This window comes from Dendropsophus ebraccatus, chromosome 12 (assembly GCF_027789765.1).
Source record: "Dendropsophus ebraccatus isolate aDenEbr1 chromosome 12, aDenEbr1.pat, whole genome shotgun sequence".
NCBI lineage: Eukaryota > Metazoa > Chordata > Amphibia > Anura > Hylidae > Dendropsophus > Dendropsophus ebraccatus.
The window spans coordinates 34557136-34580148 of NC_091465.1; the positions used below are offsets into that span (position 1 = coordinate 34557136).

A 23013-nucleotide genomic window follows, 5' to 3' on the forward strand; every position below is an offset into this window, starting at 1 on the left:
ACAATAAACATTAAAGGGGTAGTGCGGCGCTAAAACATTATTCACAGAATAACACACATTACAAAGTTATACAACTTTGTAAAGTATGTTATGTCTGTGAATGGCCCCCTTCCCGTGTCCCACACCCCGCCCGTGTACCCGGAAGTGTGTGGTGCATTATACATTACCTGATCCTTGCCGCCGTCCCCCCTCCGCCGCGTCACAACTGTGCTCAGCAAGATTGGCTGAGCACAGTTATGCTCAGCCAATCGCGGCACGGCGGCTGGGATGGCGGCAAGGATTATCACAAAACGTTTATCACAAAATGGCGGACGGGCCTCGACACGGATCAGGTGATGTATAATGCACCACACACTTCCGGGTACACGGGTGGAGGTGGTGGGACACGGGGAAGGGGGCCATTCACAGACATAACATACATTACAAAGTTGTATAACTTTGTAATGTGTGTTATTCTGTGAATAATTTTTTAGCGCCGCACTACCCCTTTAATGTCCCAATAACCTATGTGCCCTTACAGCCTGACAACAACGTCTCATGCTGTTAACAAGTTGACTATTTGTATTCTGCGTCATTCAGCTCTTTTTTAAGTCTTTGCCTGTAGAATATTGTAATTGGGGCAGAGGACCTTTAATTTATATATAAAGAGTATACAGAAAATAAGATTGAATTAATCGTTATCAAAGCAGCATAACTAATAAATAGGACGTCATTAGGTATCTGATATAAATTACCAGGTTAAAAAAACAAAAATGACAAAATATAAACAAAACATAAATATTTATATATTTAGAAAATAAATATTTATTTTTACCATATCTCTTTGCCAGGTTCTGTTTCCATGCAGTAGACGAAGACACAAGTTCATCCATGATCATTCATTGTTATTATGGAGTGTTTACCATCTCCACTATATCTATATGCTCATGTCTTGAATAGTTAATTAGAAAATGTGAATACAAATGGTGATCTCACAGACCTGGAAATCACATCATCATGCTGTACATAATGCCTCATTACACACATATCTCCTTTATATCTTTCCCATTGTTGCACATCCCATCTTATTACTGTGCCTTGTGTATGTGCCCATATGCTTTTCTTCTACTTTTTTTCTTTTGCATAAAGAAGCTCTAATAAGCTTAACTGTAAAAATAGCCTCAGTATATATGTTCAGTATTTTTAGTGACCTGTGCATGGTTTCTGTTGTTTAAGGCATCCACAATATTGAGCATTAGCTTTTCACATCCTCATAGGCTCATTGTGGGTACTGTATGTTTGGGAAGGATGGAGTTTTCTCATAGTATTTCCAAAATACTCTAGTTAAATCACATACTGGACTAAGCCAACAATCCTTTTCTTGTTTTTTGCTATCTAAACCAAAGCGTCCTTTTTTATTAATGTTGTCCTTTTAGCTTAAAGGAGAAGTGTCAGGACAGTTCAGGGCAAACAAGGAAACACTCACACAGACAGGTGAAGCCCTGACACTGTCCCACTGTCCTACTCCCACTGTCCCTACCTACTTGCCGCTAGACCACCCTAAATGATGGCGGACAACCAGGTGACGTTCCCTGCACTGAAATAGGGTGACACGTGAGACGAGACAAAAGACGATAACAAAGACAGACAAAACACAATGGCGGGCAGTCAGGCAAAAATGGATCAGAACCAGGAGAATCAAAATATAGATCAGAATCACAGAGCCAAAGAATAGTCAAAAGCAAGCCGAGGTCAGGTATAACAGGAGTTCACAGGAATACACAGGAGTAGAGAGCCAGAGACAGGTACAACAAGTGTAAACCTATAGCAGGCATCAGGCTTAGGAAATGACTGAGCTTTATCTGAAACCAGGTCCCGGTCTCAGAGACGATTGGAGCAGAGAAACAAGATTGCACAGGCGGACCAGGTTGTCAGTCATTATCCAAAGCAAGGTGTTAACTGTATACCTGCTGGAAGAAATCTTCCCAGACAATGAGTAGGGAGTTAACCTAAATCAGTATAAATGCCAAAGCAGAATCACACCGTGTTCATACTAATAAAATGATATAAGTAAACAACTATTGTGCACATACATTTTGCCGCCATGATGGTAACCGGCGACCAGAGCTCGCGAGCGTAGCTTTACCAGGTACAATCCTGACAAGAAGTCTAGCGAAAATTTATTGTATTTCCCCCCAAAAGTTATACAAATCCCCAATATACACTTATTATGGGAAATGCACATAAAGTGTTTTTTTCCCTGCACTTACTACTGCATCAAGGCTTCACTTCCTGGATAACATGGTGATGTCACTTCCTGGGTAAAATGGTGATGTTACGACCCGACTCCCAGAGCTGTGTGGGCTGTGGCTGCTGGAGAGGATGATGGCAGGGGGACACTGAGGGACACAGGGCACTGGAGGGACACTGAGCATCCCCCTGCCATTATCTTCTTCAGCAGCCACAGCCCGCACAGCTCTAGGAGTCGGGTCGTGACATCACTATGTTATCCAGGAAGTGACATCACCATTTTATCCAGGAAGTGAAGCCTTGATGCAGTAGTAAGTGCAGGGAAAAAAGGACTTTATGAGCATTTCCCGTAATAAGTGTATCTTGTTGATTTGTATAACTTTTGGGGGGAAATATAATACTTTAATAAAAACTTTTCCCGAACTTCTCCTTTAAATGGTATACATGGAATACACCCCGGCCGGGACCCTCGCGCCCGCATCAGAACTCTGCGGCCCGAAAGATCATCTGGCCGTAACGGCCAGTCTCTTACAGCATTTAAAGATGGCCTTAAAGTGTCACTGTCGTTATAACTTTCAAAATGTAAATCAACAGTAGATATGAAATAAAGCAAGTTTGCAATATACATTCATAATTTTTTTGTTGCCATCATGCTGTAAGACAAAGCTGAACTTACTAGAAATCCAGGTCCAGTCTCCTGAAGGCAGATTTTCTGACTTGTGCTGGTAGAAAAAACAGACTAAACACAGGAATTCCAGCCAGTACAGAGAGTCATGTCACCTGTCAATCAATCATATGACAGCCTTCTCTGTGAGCGCTCAGATGACCTGGGAAACATGGGATTTCCTGTTTTCTGACTCTGAGAAAAAAAACAGTCAGAAAACAGGAAGTGCCGTGTTTTCCATGATAACTTAAAATATGAATGTAAGTTGCAAACTTGTTTTATATCACATCTTCTGTTGATTTAGAGTTTGAAAGTTATAATGACAGGTACACTTTAAGTAAGCATGTGGCTAGATAGGGTGAGTCATCAGTATTGGGGGCATACCTTTTCTTATCTCCATAGTACTTTTTGTAAATATGTAAATAAGTCTCAAAAGCCCAGGGGGTGTTCCACAGCACAGGAAACGCCCCTGTGATAAAATGGGTTTAAATCACATTGAGCTCTTTGCCCTTTCACTCTGTCAGAATTCATTGTCAGGGTAGGGGCATGTGCAAGAGGGTGATTAAAGTTTAACTGGTACAGAAGAAAATGTAGAGGCACTTCAAAGTCTTTATTGAAAAATCCTGTTAAAAGCCAAAGTTGCTAGCAGACAGCAGGGACGCCAAACAACACTAGGATGTGTGACAGCTGTTTCTCACGCTCATGTGCGTTTCATCAGACACAATCAGACACAGATCAGTGGGTGATTAAAGTGTACCTGTCAATAGAACAAACTTCTAAAATGTTATAGCCACACATCAGAAGTTTGTATTGGTGGGGGTCCGGGTGCTGAGACCCCCAATGATACCTAGAATGGGGCAGATAAGCACTTAAGCAGTGAATGCTCTGTCCCTTCATTTCAATGCTAGTGTTACAAATGATGGAATTATAATGGAGCCTATGGGGTTTACGTCAATCGTGTCCATGGGAAGTTCCATAGGCTCCATTTTAATTCCGTTGTAACATTAACATTGAGAGTGGAGATCTAGAAGTAGAGCACATGCTGCTCAGCACTTGTGCCCCTTCATTCTAGCGGTCGGCGGGGGTCTCAAAATCCAGACCCTCATCGATACAAACTTGTAAAATGTTACTAAAACATGTCAGAAGTTTGTTCTAATGACAAGTTCGCTATAATAGTATGTAATAAAGACACCACCTGTACCAGGATGGTGAACAAGGAGCCTGAGGAGCCACTTGTGTTTGTCATTGGATCAAATATCCAACCTATCTCATATTATCCAGCTTAGACAGCTGCTTAAAGGGATTTGTCAACTTTTATCTTGCTTATTGAATATATCTACTGAATGGGGAGCTACGGCACATCACAGTTACCCTATATTACATGTAATAATGGAATTCCATGTCTCTGATTTGGCCTTGACTAGAGATGAGCGAGTAGCACTCGATCAAGTAGATATTTGATTGAATACTACACTATTTAAAATACTTGTTTTCGATCAAGCATCTGTCCAAATATGCAGTAAAAATTCTTGCTTGTTGTCAGATGCCATCTTGGACGTAGTCAGGGAGAGAGGCTGCTGCAGTGAAAGGGAGGTTTTGGCTGATTGTCGGCAGGAAAGACCACAAAAGCCCTTGTTAGGGCTACAAGAAGACACAGCCCAGGATATTCCATCCATATATACCTCAAATCAGCTACCTGTACATGCTTTGTTCAGATAGCTGGTGTGTATTCTGAATGTGTGTTACTCGGTTTAGTTGCTCCTACAGTCTAACTGTTGCAGGACAATCTCAGGGATAGTTTTTTTTAGAGTAGGGAGAGTGGGAATTTAGTTGATTTGTAGGCAGGCAAGACCCCACAAATCCTTGTCAGGGGTACTTCAATACACAGCATAGCGGATACATCTACATATACAACATATACAACCTGTACAACATATATCTATATTCATACAGTGCACAGACTACCAGGCATCAGCTACTTAGACAGGCAGTGTATAATTTTCCTGTATACACCTGTGCTCTACTATTACGTGTAACATCCAGATTGTTACAGTGCAGTACATAGGGCAAAAAAACAAAAACATAGTACAAAAACAAAAAAATAATAAAATAAAGGGAAAAAGGCTACATATGTGCTAGCGTTAAACGTCCACTTTTCTACCTATACAGTATACGCCAGCTTTGCTTAGCTACTCTTAGCTAAAAATTGTCACAGTGCAGTGCATAGCGCTCTGCACAGAGGAAAGGAAATAAAGAAGAACCTTTCTGACCACAGGCAGATTAGCGAGTAGTGAAATATTCGAAAGTTCAAAATCCGATACAAACAGAACATGAAGTCTGACATTTCGCGGTCTGTTCGAATCGGAATTCGAACTTTCGAATATTTCACTACTCACTCCTCTCTAGCCTTGACGCAAAGAAAACTGAATTCTATAAGATTTTGTCATTGCAACTTGTTTTTAGAGAAAATCTATTTCTTTCTCAGGAAGATGCCAAATTATAATTTACTGAAGCCACTAATTTTATCCTGGAACTGTTGATTTGTAGATTATAGTATACTGTGCCACCTGCCCTGGCATCCAAGTAACCTTTCTCCAGGGTGTCTTATACCCCTCAATCCAAGAAGAAAATAGCATGGTTGGTTATTAACCCCTACTGTTTACATAGAAATTGAAAGTTTCAAGGTTACTGGGCTCCATTAGTGATATAAAAAAACTACAAATAACACACTAGTTTTGTGGCCGTATTTTCGACAGCTGCATTTTGATGCCAAAGACCACTGTCTTTTTTATAATAACAGCGACATACAGTATAATGATGATCATTATTTCCAATCATCATTATCAAAAGATTTTCTTTGCCTTTAAAATGTTGGCCGTCTAAAAAGATGACTGCAAAATTATAGTTGTGTGAACTTAGCCTTAATTTGAAGTAAATCTGCAGGGGCCACATAGAAGTTTCAAAAGGTCTCTTCCTTATGGAGAAGGGCGACTTTGCATAGCAGTGAGGATAATAGGTCAAACTAAGGGCTGTACGCTAATCCTCTAGTGGCTCAATCTATAAGTTTTAGTGACAACTTAATAAAGCCTTTTTTTCCACTCAAGGAGATCAAGCAAACCCAAGCCTAATTCAGGTTCTCTTTCTGTGACGATAGGTCTGTCTGCTTTGTTTAGAAGTCATACAAATATACCGTACATACCGGTGTATGAGGCAACTGGGACCCTTCCTACCCTTCCGGGGTTCGCCTTACATACTGGAAAATGTTAACCCCTGCCAGCAGGGTTTACTAGCTCGAGCCCTGCTGCGGTCAGGCAAGAGTTAACTGCAGTTAAAGAAAAAAAACAAAAACAAAACAACAGTTAACTCACCTGTGACCCGTTCCCAGCACTCACGCGTTTCCTATCCCGTTCCTGGTGCAGGCAGTACACTGGCAGAATGACAGAAGCTCCTGAAGTCCCCAAAGCCTCTGTCCTTCTCCCGAAGCTCTCCCGGCAGCTGAGCATCTCCAAGCTTCTCCAATGAGACCCTCAGCTGCTCGGGAGAGCTTCGGGGACCTCCGGTACAGGCAGTCTGCTACTGCCTGCGCTGGGAACAGGACGATACACATGCGGCTGCCGGGAATAGGCCACATGTGAGTTAAAGTGACACTGTCACCCCCTTTTTGCATTCTAACTTCTCTACACAGGTGTAAAATGTATATGTGGCAGTTTTCATACCTTATTTTATATCATACGTCATGTATAAAATAATCACGGAAAGTGATCTTTTATCAACTGCAGATTGTGCTAAGTGAACGGGGCTTCACAGCAACAGTGCCACTTAGCCCCACCCACAGCACCACAGATGGCCCCGCCCTCCATGATATCATAGGCCCCCTCGCCGGCCATTGGAACAGGCTGGCCTAAAGGCCTAGGCCCACCCCCTCTAGGTACGCCCATACCAATGGGCATTGAGGGGCGGGGCCTATGTGCAAATGGCGTCACGGAGGGGCGAGGCCAACGGTGGCGCTGTTGCTGTGAAGCCCCGCCCACTTAGAACAATCTGCAGTTGAAAGAAGATCACTTTTTACTGGAACAAGCACCATGACGTATGATATAAAATAAGGTATGAAAACTGATACATTTACCTATTACACCTGTGTAGAGAAGTCAGAATGCAAAAAGGGGGTGACAATGTCACTTTAACAGTTTTTTTTTTTTTTTAATAGTGGTCGCCGCATATGGTGGGGATACGGCCATTTTTAGCTCCCTCACCATATGCAGCGACCATACCGGGAGTATAAGACGACCCCCAACTTCTAAGAAGATTTTTCGGGGTTTACATAGTTACATAGTTTATACAGTTGAAAAAAGACGCAGGTCCATCAAGTTCAATTAAGGGGGGGATGGATGCAGCGAAGGGGGATATACAAGGAGGGATTGGATACAGGGAAGGAGGGCGGATTATGATAGGTTCTATACATATGCATTTATATTATTTTGGTCTAAGAACTGGTCTAGGCCGATTCTGAAGTCCTCTACTGTTTTTGCTGTGACCAGATCCTGGGGTAGACTGTTCCACAGATTCACAGTTCTCATTGTAAAGAAGGCTTGTCGCCTCCGGAGATTAAACCCTTTTTTCTCCAGGCGGAGGTTTTTTAATTCTTTTAATCTCTCCTCATATCTAAGCTGCCCCATTCCCCTTATTAGTTTAGTTGCCCGTCTTTGTACCCTCTCCAGCTCTAGCACGTCTTTTCTATGAATCGGTGCCCAGAACTGTACAACATACAGTACTCCAGATGAGGTCGCACCAAAGCTTTATAAAGAGGTAATATTTAGAGATGAGCGAACCTCGAGCATGCTCGAGTCCATCCGAACCCGAACTTTCGGAATTTGATTAGCGGTGGCTGCTGAAGTTGGATAAAGCCCTAAAACTATGTGGAAAACATGGAAATAGTCATTGGCTGTATCCATGTTTTCCAAAAAACCTTAGAGCTTTATCCAAGTTCAGCAGCCACCACTAATCTAATGCCGAACGTTTGGGTTCGGATCGATTTGAACCCAAACCCAGTTCGCTCATCTCTAGTAATATTATATCCCTGTCTTGAGAGTCCATGCCTGTTTTATACATGACAATATCCTGCTGGCCTTAGAAGCAGCTGTCTGACATTGTGTGCTGTTCTGTAGTCTGTTATCTACAAGTACACCCAGATCCTTCTCTACCAGCGACCCTCCCAGTATAAATCCCCTTGGACATATGATGCATGTGGGTTATTAGTACCCAGGTCCATAACTTTACATTTATCCACATTGAACCTTTTGCCAAGTGGACACCCAAACACCCAGTGAGGCTAAGTCATTCTGTAACATCTGCACATCCTCCATAGAGTGTACTGTACTACAAAGCTTGGTGTCATCTGCAAAGATAGAAACATTGCTGTTAATTCCATTCTCAATATCATTAATAAACAAGTTAAACAGAAGAGGGCCCAGTACTGACCCTTGGGGTACACCACCTATAACATGGGACCATTCGGAGTAGGAATCATTGACCACCACTCTCTGGGTACGAATAGTAAGCCAGTTTTCAATCCAGTTACAGACTAAACTTTCCAAACCCATAGACCTTAACTTACCCATCACCATCAGACGCCCATGAGGGACTGTGTCAAACGCTTTTGCAAAATCCAATTAAACTATATCCACAGCCGCCCCCCTATCCAGGCTTCTACTTACCTCTTCATAAAAACATACAGTATTAGATTGGTTTGACAGCTTCTATGCTTAGTAAAACCATGCTGGTTATCACTTATAATACTATTACCCACTACATATTCCTGGAGGTAGTCCATTATTCCCCTCAAATAATTTCCCCACAATGGACGTTAAGCTTACGGGTCAATAGTTACCTGGGGAACTTCGAGAGCCCTTTTTGAAGATCGGCACTACATTTGCCTTACGCCAGTCCCTCGGCACAATACAAGTCACCAAAGAATCACTTAATATTTCATACAAGGGTAAAGAAATTACAGAACTGAGTTCCCTAAGAACTCTTGGGTGTAATCCATCAGGTCCTGGAGCTTTGGTTACATTGAGTTTATTTAACTTATCTTGGACCATATCTATAGTGAGCCAGTTGACAACATTACTCGTGTTAGCAGCATTGGCCCCGCCAACCTCAGCACTGGCCCCATCCACTTCAGCTCCATCCTCTTCTTTTGTATATATGGAGCTGAAGAACCCATTAAGTAACTCAGCTTCGTCCTAACACACACACACACCATGTTATTTTTATTTACAATATTATTGAATTGGTTGGTAGTTGGTCTGTGCAACTACAGAGTCCAAAAATTCTAAAAATCCTGCTATTCTTAGGTACCTAATGTCAACAAGGAAAAGTTTCTTGTGCAATAGTGCAAGGTACAGTATAGGGCATGCTGGGAGGTACAAACCAACATTGGTAACCTTAGTGCTGTATCTAACTTTTGTTGGGTTTATTTTTGACACTCTTTAACAACTTTATGAATAAACTGTTTCACTTTCCGCGGTAGTCTGAAATAAGGCACCAACAAAGAAGAAGTGGGTATAGGTTTCCTTTTAGTAAATGAAAATCCCCCAGGGCTTAGTACTGGCATCTGTCTTTCTCTGGCATCTCCAGTCTAGAAGAATGTAGGGCATAATTAAAAAGTAATTCTCTTGTCTACCTGTCCTTTACATAAATGTATTACGTATCAGTAATCTGAACACCATGCTAATTATATAGAAGTGAGTCTATCTTCCTCTAAGTTTCGTGGACAGCTCGCTGTCATAATTACAGCAGCTGCTGGATTAAAGGATGAAACCTAGAGAGGATTGTGTAACGCTGCTTACGAGGTAAAGGAGCGCTATAGATAGAAATAGAGTTTAGGAGGCGGATTTCTTATAAAGGGAAAAACAATTTCATTTCCTTCTCAACAATAGCACGAAGTGCTGCAGGTGGATCGGGACATTGTGTAGGTGGATTGGGATATTTTTCTAAGGTATTTTTAACTATAAAGGGAATGTGTTACCAAGACCAGCCACATTATATTAGGTAACCTTTGCTGTAAAGATGTCTCCTATGAAGGGAGGTAGTTTAGATTTAGAAAAATGTCTGATTTTGTGTGTCGTATTACTGTTCAACTCTATTAAATGAGTGATGCTCTTTTTTTTAGAGGAAAGCAGCCATACTTTTTTAATATTTGAAATCCCTGTAGTTATTCAATATACAACTAAGAAAATATAACTGAAACTTGTTAAAATATTTTAGGCAAAGCCAGGCTTTACTGCAGTCAGCCATGATGATTCTTAAAGCGAATGTACCATCAAATACATGCATATTAAGTTTTGCATATCATTAGAATGGCCCCGACCGGTTCCGCACATGGCACCAGTCTATTACTGGGCACCGAGAAACACTGGAGGCGGTTCATTGATTCCAATGGAGCCGCATCTTGGGGGGGTGTTCTTCAGCCCCAGCCGTCAAAAGACTGGCGCCATGAGCAAGCGGGGCAGCGGTTCAAAAGAAAAAGGACCATGGCACTGGCTTTCCCACATCAGCCCCGTTTTATTGATATGCAAAACTTAAAGCGAATGTACCATCAGGTACATTCGCTTTAAAGGAAATCATGCTTCATAGGCTTCATGCTGCTCCGCTCCCTCCAGCTGCTGATTGACAGCTGACTGCCTATACACAGTATTTATACACAGAGGCCAGTGGGCAGAGGGAGCTGGTGCTCATGAATATTGAGGATCACTGAGTCCATGCACGGAGTATACATTCTATGGTTACCTTTTAAAGCAAATGTTCCAGCACAAACAAAAAAAAAAAAATATTTCCATATGACCTGGTTGTCGCAGTCATGCAGATACTGTTTCCCGATCCCCGATCCTTACTGTATATATGCTAATGAAGTAGGTTGGTGCACTGGAGGTGGGCTCAGTACCCCCAGTGCACTGATATATCCTCCCATGGGTGACACAGATCTTCTGTACCAAGTCTGGCCCTGGCTCAGCACATCACCCAGAGGAGGAGATATCGGTGCACTGTGGGCGCTGGGTCGTATGAAAATATTTGTTTATTGCTTGTGCTGGTACATTTGCTATAAGCCCTGTAGCAGACTACTAAATTGATTGTTTAGGTTTTTAGTCAACATCTTATTGACATGCTATAGCGTGCCCTAAACAGCAGCCTGTATTCTGCTGGTAGTCTGTATGTCTATTATTTGACTGCTTTTAGATATTTTTATCTTTCTTCACTCCCATTCTGTAAGGTTTATGGACACTGAATATGCAGGCTAAATGTTTTCCCTCTTGCACATTTGGCTGCACTGTAAATCTTACTCCCTTCAAGTCAATAATTTTCCATTTCTTTTGCAAGTGGCATATTAAAGCTCCATGGCAGTCAAGCATAACCAAATAGAAACCTGGCTTCCTTAAAGTAAACATTGAATATCCACATATACGCCATGCAGACTGTGCGCTCGGGTTATCGAGTCTGTGCACAGCAAGCAGATTCTGTAAAAATATTTGCCTAGACCTTGGATTTTTAATAGATGGCCTTTGGTTTATATACTGTAAATGTTATACTACTTTGTGCTGCGCGGATAGATATAACTCTTCATTGCACTTATGTGCCATCATTTTCTATTGTTCTCTGGACACTGCAAAACTATTTTGTTATACCTCCTGCAATAAATCACGCTTCTAGCCACAGCTTCTGGTTTCATATTTATTTTACAATATTTATTGTGAATTCAGGGTTTCAGTTCTGAGGTTTAGGTTAAATTCAAGCACAACCGTTATAAACAGGATAAAATATGAACTAATATTGTTTTAATGTTTTATAACGCAGATTCGTAATGGCATGGTATCTTAGGTATGTGTTTGAGTCATGCACACACACACACACACGTTAAATCTTTAACACCTGCTTAGCACAGGGGTGTAATAACAGAGACGGTAGAGATTATATTGCTCACCACACTTGTTCATGTTACAAAGTATAAGCAATATAAGTGGTCAGCGCAAAGAAAATAAGCAGGCTAAATGTAGTTATTTCCCTTAAAGGTTTTTTCTTTGACTGTACCACTTTTCCTTGGTATTGCAGCTTAGTTTTGCTAAATGAATGGACAAATCAAGAGTAATGTTGTTCCAGGGGAAAAATAAAACAAAACATAAAAAAAACAACAAAAATATTTAAAGCGAATGTACCACCAGGTACATCGCTATGGGCTTTTTACATTAACAAACCAGCGCCGGTGCAGGGAAGCTGTTGGCACCGTCCTTTTTATGAACCGTCGACCGGTTCCCGCACATGGCGCCAGTGCGACAAATCTCTGTCTGTGCCACCGACATCCCCGCAACAGCGCTGGTTTGTTAAGGTAAAAAGCCCATAGGGTTGATACATTCACTTTAAGGGGTGTGCAATATGTATTTAATGGGGCAAAGCTGTAGCACCCTTATTGTGTTTGTTGACTCTTTCCCTTTTTGGTCTACCTCCGGGAAGGGAGTCTGTATAGCACTGAGCACTACACTATGGGGTTACCATTGAAGGTTCGAGGGAAAAGTGACAAAAGGGAATGATATCAGGAAGGGTGACTGCAGAAAAACCTGCTTCAAGTGTCATGGCAAGAGTAGTCTTTATGAGTTGGAACAATAGGCAGGAAATACGCATGGTCTGTGGGTGATAGACAGAAAAAATAACTGTAAACCTAGGCTGGATTTACAACATCTGTTGGAGTAGAGGAAGGTTGGAGCCACTAGGTTTTTGCTGTCTGACCCTTTTGTTCTAGGAGTCATAAGCTGGTATGAGAGCTATCTGGCTGCAGTTTACCCCTACTCTCCACACAGACAACACATACATGAACATCTGGCTGTGACGAACATTCATTTGTATGGGGCAGTTGGGTGAGATATTTATTAGAGATGAGCGAACCTGCCGAGGTTCGGGTTCGTATGAACCTGAACTCTTGCGGGGAGATTTATCAAAGGGTGTAAAATTTAGACTGGTGCAAACTACCCACAGCAACCAATCACAGCTCAGCTTTAGGCAGTGCTGAAAGGAAAGCTGAGCTGTGATTGGTTGCTGTGGGCAGTTTGCACCAGTCTAAATTTTACACCCTTTGATAAATCTCCCCCTTGGTGTCTTATTCCCACTGTCTGCAGGCTCCATGAAGTGGGTGGATACAGCTAGAGGACCGCCTGGAAAACTGGGATACAGCCTATGGCTATGGCTGTATCCCAGTTTTCCAGGTGGTCCTCCAGCTGTATCCACCCACTTCACGGAGGCTGCAGAGAGCGGGAATCAGACGACGAGAGTTCAGGTTCATATGAACCCGGACCTCGGCAGGTTCACTGATCTCTAATATTTATGGGCGAATGTATAAAGGGGCACATTTGGTGTATGCAATGGAAAAGGTGCAGATCTCACCTCTCACCTCACCTGATAGGCCAAGGGAGGGGAAGAGATGAGGCAAGATGGGGAGCTGTGCCCTCCTCTCACGCCTAGTGGTGGATTAAATGTATCCTGGGCCCCGGGCTGTCCACCTAACCTGCCCCCCCCCCCCCCCTGGTCCATCAACAAGCGAGGCCTGTGTACCTGTCAAAAAGCCTTTTTTCTCTCAGGTTAAGTGGTGGATGAAGTAGGGAAGGAAGGGGGGTTACTTGGGTTACTAGGAAGAAGCAGTGTTAGTATTACAGCATAGAGCAGTGTTGCACCCCTACCAGATAATGTTCTACTGAATACAAAAATGTAACTTACAGGTGACGTCCTCTTTGATCTGAGGCGCCACTTTCCTTTTCCTCTTCCTCTGGCCCGGACCACTGTGATGATTTCTTCCAGCTACAGTTTGTCTCATCAGAACCTGCCAGACAAACATCTTAGGCTCCGCACATTTCCAGCAACTTAATTCCCTGAGTACATATAATGTAGGAGATGTCCCTGCAGTCCTATGTAACAACACAGATAACAGTGATGTCTCTGAGTACAGATAATGTAGTAGTCACCTGCAGTCCTATGTAACACCACAGATAACACAGTGATATCTCTGGGTACATATAATGAAGTAGATGTGACCTGCAGTCCTATGTAACAGCACAGATAACACAGTGATATCTCTGGGTACAGATAATGTAGTAGTCACCTGCAGTCCTATGTAACAGCACAGATAACAGTGATATCTCTGAGTACAGATAATGGAGTAGCTGTCACCTGCAGTCCTATGTAACACCCCAGATAACACAGTGATATCTCTGAGTACAGATAATGTAGTAGTCACCTGCAGCCCTATGTAACATCCCAGATAACACAGTGATATCTCTGAGTACAGATAATGTAGTAGATGTCACCTGCAGTCCTATGTAACACCACAGATAACACAGTGATATCTCTGAGTACAGATAATGTAGTAGTAGTCACCTGCAGTCCTATGTAACAGCACAGATAATACAGTGATATCTCTGAGTACAGATAATGGAGTAGATGTCACCTGTAGTCCTTTGTTATACCACAGATAATACAGGGGACAAGGGCACACTATAGGGGACACCCTGCATTACCCCCATAGTCCCCTGCATTACCCCCATAGCCCCCGGCATTACCCCCATAGCCCCCCTGCATTACATAGTAAGAGCCCCCCTGCATTGCATGAACACAAAAGAAAACAAACCAAACCAATATACTCACCTAATCCTGGCCCGGTCTTTTTATCTCCTCTGCTCTCCAGCCTGTCAGCTGCCGCACGGATCCTCCAGCAGGCCCGATGACGTCATCACTGGGCTGCTAGAGCATCTGTCTGAGAGAGATGCAGATCCGCGCAGGGGGAGAGGAGGCTGCTGCCGTCAGCACAGAGGAGACCAGTGAGGTCTGTAGGGGAGGGGAGGCAGAGGGGGCGCCGATTACATGGTCAGGCAGGAGCTGGGCGGTGTCAGGCGCCGCTGGGCACCCCCTTAGCTGCTCCTCTTCAGCATGTGCGGCGGTTCACTGCACGTCAGCTCAGGCTCAGCTGACTTCATGCAGCATCGCCAGACGCCAGCTCCTTCCTCTCAACTGCGTCCCGCCCACCTGGAGCTGCTGCTGGTGATGTGCTGCTCTGTGTAACATCCTACCTCCCACATTATAATCCGCCACTGCTCACGCCTCAATGTCTTCACCTGTCGAGTGATTTACTAAGACTACTGTATATTAGAAAAATTACAGCGCTGTATGTTTATCTGTTTTACATCTTCATTAATGGCAAGAAATATTGTTCATTTTAGTTTGTTACAGGAGGCTCCTTCTACAAACCCTACATTATGGGTCACCCCCTACATGTGGGCTGGCATAAAAATAAAATATTTCAAAGGCCATATAAGGAGGAGCTCTTATCCATTCCTTGGAACAGAGACAATCTGTGTAGAGGTCCCATAGGCTGGCCCCCTTTAATTAGCTTGTTATCCCCGTCCTATGGATAGTAAATTACCTTTAGAGATGGGACTTCCCCTGTACAGTGCCTTAGGGGAACAAAAACAAAGTAAAGCAGGAGGATAAGAGAAAGTACCACAACCTCTTGTATGACAAATAAACCGTGACTAATCCTTACTGTACTTAAAAGGTTTCCCCATTAATATATTAATAAAACAAGAACTACTGTTTTCATAGTATCATTGCATACCTACATAACACGAGTTGTGGAACCGGTATATGTGAGAATGACTGTAGGATGGAATTCCACCTGCATTACACATAACTCGTTCCCGCCCTCTCTCTCTGCAACTCTGTAGTTCTCAGTCCAGGAAGAAGCTCTTAAAAATTTTGCAGACTGACACATGAGTTCTAACAAATGTGCAAGAAGGACACTTCATTACCATGGCTGTGGACAGGGGAGAACGGGCTAGCAACCTGACTCAGTTTAAGAAGGAGGATTTTGAGAATGAATGGACTCCTATAGCCCTGGGTGGATTTGGAAAAGTCTACAAAGTGAGGCACAGGAGATGGTGGTCGGTCTATGCTGTGAAATGTTCATCTGCATTCTGTGGAGATCCAGAACTTGAAAGGTAAATTACTATCTTAGCTTAAGTGACTAAAAGTTTAATAGCGGTGGGGCTTTTGGTGTCTATAAGGACCTATGGAAGCTTAAAGTGTACCTGTCCTTATAGCTTTCAAAATCTAAATCAACAGATGTGAAATAAACCAAGTTTGCAATATACACTTATTATTTTTTGTGGCTATCATGCTGTAAAACAAAGCTGAACTTACCAGAAATCCAGGTCCAGTCTCCTGAAGGCAGATTTTCTGAGGCAATCATTGAGTGAGGGACAGCACCGATGCCAGTGACTGGCTAAGCAAGCTGACACTCTTCGCTCAGCCAATCTCTAACAGACAGTGCCGTGGTCAGTGGTTGGCCATCGAGAACAACATTTTTCAGTGATCTCTAATGGTAACCCATACATGGAATATCAACTAAAATACCTATGAACCAGGCATACTTATTAGTGGTCTATTGTTGTGTATTAATGGCCTAATTTTCAATATATAGGTAAAAATTTGTGATTATGTTGCAGACCACAATGGCAAGGAAATTTTTCAGCCGGAAAATATGCCTTTCCACACTGCAAAAAAAAAAAAAGTTCAGGAATTGTTTGAGGACCCAAGAAAGAGTTCCAGGTCCTAACTGTGACTAAAAGTTACCAGAACTCAATTAGATTGCACATCTGCGGGGTATGCTGGAAAACCAAGTCCAAGTCATGGAGGCTCAACCTTGCTACTTAAAGGGCTTAAAAGATGCTGCTGCTGACAACTTGCCAGATACAGTGCCGTGAGAGTCTTTGAAGGGTTTGTAGCATCAGCTCTTGAATGGTTATATAGCATGAGGGGGCCTATACAATATCAGGCTATGTTCACACGTAATATGAGACCGTCCGTTCCGTGACCCGGCTGGGTCACAGAACAGCTGGTCTCAAAAAAGATCATCCCGGCCTGTACTGCAGTACCGGCCGGATGATCTCTAGCGCCGCTGAGTTCTGATGTGGGCTCATCCGTGTGCGCCCGCATCAGAACTTCCCACTGCATACTATCGAGTGTGCTGCCGGAGCCACTCGCTCCATAGTGTGCACTGACATAGTTTTCTGCAGCCGCTATTCAATGAATAGTCATGTTCATTTTCTACAGCACCGCTAGGGATGCCAGCCAGAGTTTATACCCTGTGTATACACTCCAGCCGGGATTCCCTCGGCCTGCAGAACAACGTAGGTTCCGTACCAATTGAGGCCGTTGCAACAACGCCCGTGATTAGTACGGAACTTACGTTGTGTGAACATGGCCTCAGACTGCTTTCATACCTGTATCAAGGTAATAGCTGATTGATTATAGACCATAATGTAGTTATTCCCCCAAAAGTCAGATACAAATGGGGATAGCTTCTGCTGGATCTCTGTGGCCCATTGTTGCAAAATTAAAAAGTAACCAGAGACGGCAGATACCAAGTCCATAGCAGTGATTCCTTTAATTCAACAGATACAGTAAGCAATATACCTAACAGAGGTGGAATCATTTAGTAATAATGGTGTTTTACTATAAACGTCAGGAAGCTGATAATATGCATCATACGTCTCGCCGACTGAAATGAAAAAGACGCACAGTGTACTTGTTTATGCAGAATGAATCTGTTCCTAATCACTTTATGCCGAGTAAGCATATAAATCTGGCAGCGCTCACTCCGATAGATAAAACCTACACACCTTTCATTTTTACACTCATGTACAGTTGTATGGAAGAGCTGACTTGCAGGCAATACATTGCCAACAACAATTTAACGCTTCATACACCTGTATACAGTAATGTGATGACTACGCATTTATACTATACATCGGTAGGACCAAGATTCACAGAATATTGAGAATAAGTAACCACAGTGCAAAAATGTTTTGTAGAAATTGGGCATATTTATAATTTACATAGTTCTATCAGAGTGCGTCCGTATGGGTGAAATACATGAGAGCTATAATTTGTTAATAAATTCAGAGACGGCACTAACATAAGGAAGTTTGTATATAAAAGTTCCCATGGGTCCTACTGCCTTGTGAATCAATGACTATTAGGAACTAAATGCACTGCCCTTTGTTGCATATATTCACCCTATTGTGTTGTTTGTCATGTGAAACATTTATTAATAAAAGCAGCACCTCCTTAATGAGTTATGATTGATAAGTAGCAATTTTACTTTATTAAGCATGGTATTCACAGTCCACAATGGCTTGGTAGTCACATAGCAGCGGATATTTTAATAAGGAATTATTATTGATGGCGAGACTATGTTGATAATTCAGTCTAATTGGGCTATTTGGATTACTCCCTTCAACAAAAACAATTGCTGCCAGTTTGGCACGTCTCCTTTTTCACATACAGTAGTAAAAATGTTTAATGGTTGCAGTCATTTACAGAGGTACAGTGCACACAGTGTCAACACTTAGATAAAGGATAGAATATTGATGGTGGTAAAGGAGAAGTCCAACTGAAGTATAAAAACTGCAGACAAGTTGGTGGGGGCAGGGAAATAATAAACAACTGAACTCACGCGTCTTTGTTCCTTTGATGTAGCTTTCCCAGTTCTAGTTCACTGGTGACTAGCAGCTTTGCTAACTGTAACGTCACGTCCCTGGCTGAGTGATTCTCTGCCCAGCCAATTCGTGACTGGGATGGTATGGGATGTACCCGTTTTCCAGCTGAGGATGACAACCGGCTGGTGTGAATGGGACCCGGGAGCGGCGGAAGGGGTACCTTTCACTATGTTTCTTCTCTCTGGTTAGAGCACAGTCTTTGCTGATGCTGGAAGATCGGGTTGTGGTGGATTCATCCCACACCTGATGAATTCCATGTCCTATTCTAATTCAGTAGGACCCATGTATGGAACTCACCTAGCAACGTCTGCACACCGATCTTGGGGAAGAAACATAGTGACATTAGATGTGTATCAAGGTGCACAGTCTCCGATGCAATTAGAGGCAGATACCGTATATAGGGGAGGATGGGGATTTAAGGGGTTGTCCGGAAAAAAGGCATAGTTAGCAATGCTGCCTGGGATGACGGGGACATGTCAAAAATGTATACTTACCTGTCTCCTGTTCTGATGCAGATGCCGATTCCTGGGTTGTCCGCTCTACTCTGCTTTCAGCATTTTGAAAACATCCGATGGCGGATGACTCGCCATTTCCTATGGGAACAGGATGTCAGCGGATGTTATGAAAACAATGATAGCAGGGCAGAGTGGGTGGGCCAAGAATCTGTGGTGTAATGGGACAGGTAAGTATATATTACTGCCCCTTGCAGTCTGGACAGCATAGCTAAGTATGCATTTGTTTTTCCAGACAACCCCTTTAAATTTTATATCTTAACTGTGGATACAGTACATTGATACTAACTTAACAGCTGAAATAGCATGTTGTCAGGACTGGCAGGCATAGACAAGACAAGAGACAGTGGGCCCTAGATCTGAACCCACCCACTGTCACCTGCCTACTTGCCTCAGTCGACCCTAAACGGTCGCGGACAACCACGGAGTCGGTCCCTACACTGCGTAGGTGAATACACAAAACGTAGACAGACAAACAAAACACAATGGAAGATAGTCAACTAGCAGGGTCAGAACCAAACAGACAACGCAGTACAAAATCAGAAGGAGAGCGGATAGTCAAATGTCAAGCAAGAGGTCAGAACACGGGTAGAGCAATAGCAAGGGGATTAGGACAGGGAACGCTGGGAAAGGAGCAGGGGAGCTGGGACTAGTAACAACTAATAGCCAGCAGGGAACTGAGGATCTGACTGCTTTTTATCCAGGATCAGAGACTAGGTCCAGCAGCTGATTGGACCAGCCCTGATCCCAGCACCAAGCTCAGCTGAACAGATCTAGCAGTGCAGTAACCCCTGCACTGCCAGAAGTCTGACAGGCAAGGCAGGTGTAGCTGGAAAGTAAAACACAGTTCATTCAGTGCAAACAGACAGAAATTCAGCACTTCCTCGGCCGCCCGGCACGGACTGAGGAGCGCAAAGTCACATTCCTAACAGTACCCCCCTCTTATGAGGGGCCTCAGGACCCTCACTCAAAGGACAAGGCTTAGAGGGGTTACAATTATGAAATTGTCTAATGAGACGGGGAGCGTGGACATCTCGGCTTGCCACCCAAGTCCGTTCTTCCGAACCCCTTGCAATGAATGAGGTATTGAACGGAGTTCTGCACCCGGCGAGAGTCCAGAATTTTCTCAATTTCAAACTCAAGCTCCCCTTGAATGACCAGGGGATCTGGAGGAATAGACTGCAACACAGGAGTGATATACCTTTTCAATAGAGCCTTATGGAACACATTATGAATTTTCATGACTCTTGGCAATTGCAACCTGAAAGAAACAGGGTTAATTATCTCAGTGATGACATATGGCCCAATGTATTTGGGTGCCAGTTTTCCAGACGGAACCCTAAGTTTCAAGTTTTTGGTTGAAAGCCACACCTTGTCACCCACTAGGTATTCTGGGCCAGATATGCGTCTTTTGTTGGCTTGTTTTTTTCGATAATTCCTGGGCTTTAACCAAGTTTTCAAGAGCTTGGGCCCAGACTGTGAACAGTCTTCTGTAGTTTTTTTCAGCTGACGGGTTAACAGATTCAACAGCATGCGCAGATGAAAACCTCGGATTAAAAACATAATTGCAGAAAAACTGCGACATTTTGGTAGAATGATTTTCTCTATTATTGAGGGCGAATTCTGCCAAGGACAAATACTCCTTCCATTTGTCCTGGGCACTAGAAACAAAGCATCTTAGAAATTGTTCTAATGATTGGTTGTATCTTTCAGTCTGCCCATTAGTCTGAGGATGGAAGGCAGATAAAAATGCCAACGAAGTCCCCAATTGACCACAGAACTCCCTCCAGAACTTAGAGACAAACTGCACCCCTCTATCAGACACAATGTTCTCTGGAACCCCATGAAGTCGTAAAATGTGATTGATGAACAGAGATGCTAACGTACATGCATTAAGGAGTTTCTTAAGGGGAATCAGATGGCACATTTTAGAAAATCTATCAGTTACGACCCAGATAACAGTCTTCCCTTTTGAAGGTGGCAAGTCAGTAATAAAATCCATCGAAATGTGGGTCCAGGGTCTCTCAGGCAAAGGGAGAGGATGTAGAAGACCTTTAGGTAATCTACGAGGAACCTTGGACCTGGCACAGACCTCACAGGCCTCAAGAAACAGTTTAGTATCTCTGGCCCAAGACGGCCACCAATAATACCGTGAGAGCAGATACTTTGTGCCAGCAATGCCCGGGTGACCTGCTAAAACTGAACAGTGGGTCTCTTCAAGAACTCTGAGTCGAAGGTTGGGGGTTACAAAGAGTTTTCCCTCCGGGATGTTCCTAGGAGCTAGGGATTGTGAATCTACCACCTGGGCGGCAAGGTCAGGTTGGAGGGTGGCAACGACCACACCTGGTGCTAAAATAGTTTCAGGTTCTTCCCTGGGGGCATTGCTGGCCTCAAAGCTGCGAGACAGAGCATCCGATCGGACATTATTCGAACCCGGACGGAAGGTAATTTCAAAATGGAACCTGGTAAAAAATAACGCCCACCTTGCCTGTCGAGGAGTAAGGAGCTTAGCTTTATCAAGGTACAAAAGATTTTTATGATCAGTTAAAACCTTGATCTTATGTTTAGCCCCTTCAAGGAAGTGTCTCCACTCATCAAAGGCCCATTTAATGGCCAACAACTCCCTGTTACCAATGTCATAATTACACTCCGCTTTGGAGAACTTCCTTGAAAAATAGGCTACAGGTCTAAGATTAGTGAGGGTCTCGGAACCTTGTGAGAGGACCGCTCCAACCCCCACTTCTGAAGCATTTACCTCGATGATGAATGGCTTATCTAAATCCGTCTGAATAAGCACTGGGGCCTCAGAAAAACATTTTTTCAACTGTCCAAATGCCTGTACAGCTTCGGGACTCCAGTTCACAAGATCAGCTCCTTTTCTGGTTAAGTCAGTCAGTGGTTTGGCAATGACTGAGAAGCCTTTAATAAAGTTTCTATAATAATTGGCAAATCCTAAAAATAGACTAGTAGGTCGTTCCCATTTCTCAATAGCAGCCACCTTCAGTGGGTCCATACAGAAGGAGTTAGGGGTGATAATGTAACCCAGAAAAGAGACCTTTTGGATCCCGAACTGGCATTTGGACAGTTTAGCGTACAGATGGTTCAATCTGAGCAATTCCATAACCTTACGAACATGACCTATGTGTGAGGCACAATCAGGAGAGAAGATTAAAATGTCATCCAGATAAACTACTAAAAATTGCCCAAGATATTTACGGAAAACATCATTAACAAAATGTTGGAAAACTGCCGGCGCGTTGCTTAACCCAAATGGCATAACCAGATATTCAAAATGCCCTTCAGGCGTATTAAAGGCAGTTTTCCACTCGTCTCCCTCCCTTATTCTTATCAGATTGTAGGCCCCACGTAGGTCAATCTTGAAGAACCACTGGGCGCCCACAATCTGATTGAAAAGATCCGGAATTAGGGGAAGGGGATGTTGGTTCTTAATGGTAATCTTGTTTAGTTCACGATAATCAATACAAGGTCTAAGACCACCATCTTTTTTCTCCACAAAAAAAGAACCCAGCCCCTAAGGGAGAGCAAGAGGGACGAATGTGACCTTTGCGAAGGCTGTCCTGGATATATTCTCTCATGGCCTCCCTCTCAGGTCTAGACAGATTGAAGATTCTTCCCTTAGGATACTTGGACCCTGGCATCAAGTCAATCGCACAATCATAAGGTCGGTGTGGCGGTAGCACCTCCACAGCTTTTTCATCAAAGACATCAGCAAAGTCAGATAAAAACTTAGGAATTGCTCCCTCCACAGGAGAACAATCTGTAACATTCAGCGCAATACAATGAGAAGCACAATTTGGCCCCCATTTAATCAATTCCCTGATAGACCAGTCAAACACAGGATTATGCTGGTCCAACCAGGGCAAACCCAAAATAATGTCAGAGGATAAGTTATCCATAACCAGAAAATCAAGATTTTCTTTGTAAACTGATCCAATTTGCACCTCAAGATGCGGAGTGATGTACCGGATTTTACCCCGGGCCAAAGGGGTAAAAT

The 23013-nt window shown here is 43.2% G+C and overlaps 1 protein-coding gene across 1 annotated transcript in view; it reads left to right on the plus strand.

Annotated features, from left to right (window-relative positions):
• Nucleotides 1-15673: 15673 nt before the first annotated feature.
• Nucleotides 15674-23013, plus strand: part of ANKK1 (ankyrin repeat and kinase domain containing 1) — a 60340-nt gene continuing 53000 nt past the window's right edge. Inside the window, exon 1 of the mRNA XM_069947748.1 lies at nucleotides 15674-15924. Within this exon, the coding sequence (XP_069803849.1) occupies nucleotides 15737-15924 (188 nt within the window). The 5' untranslated portion in view covers nucleotides 15674-15736. The remainder of the gene's footprint in view (nucleotides 15925-23013) is intronic.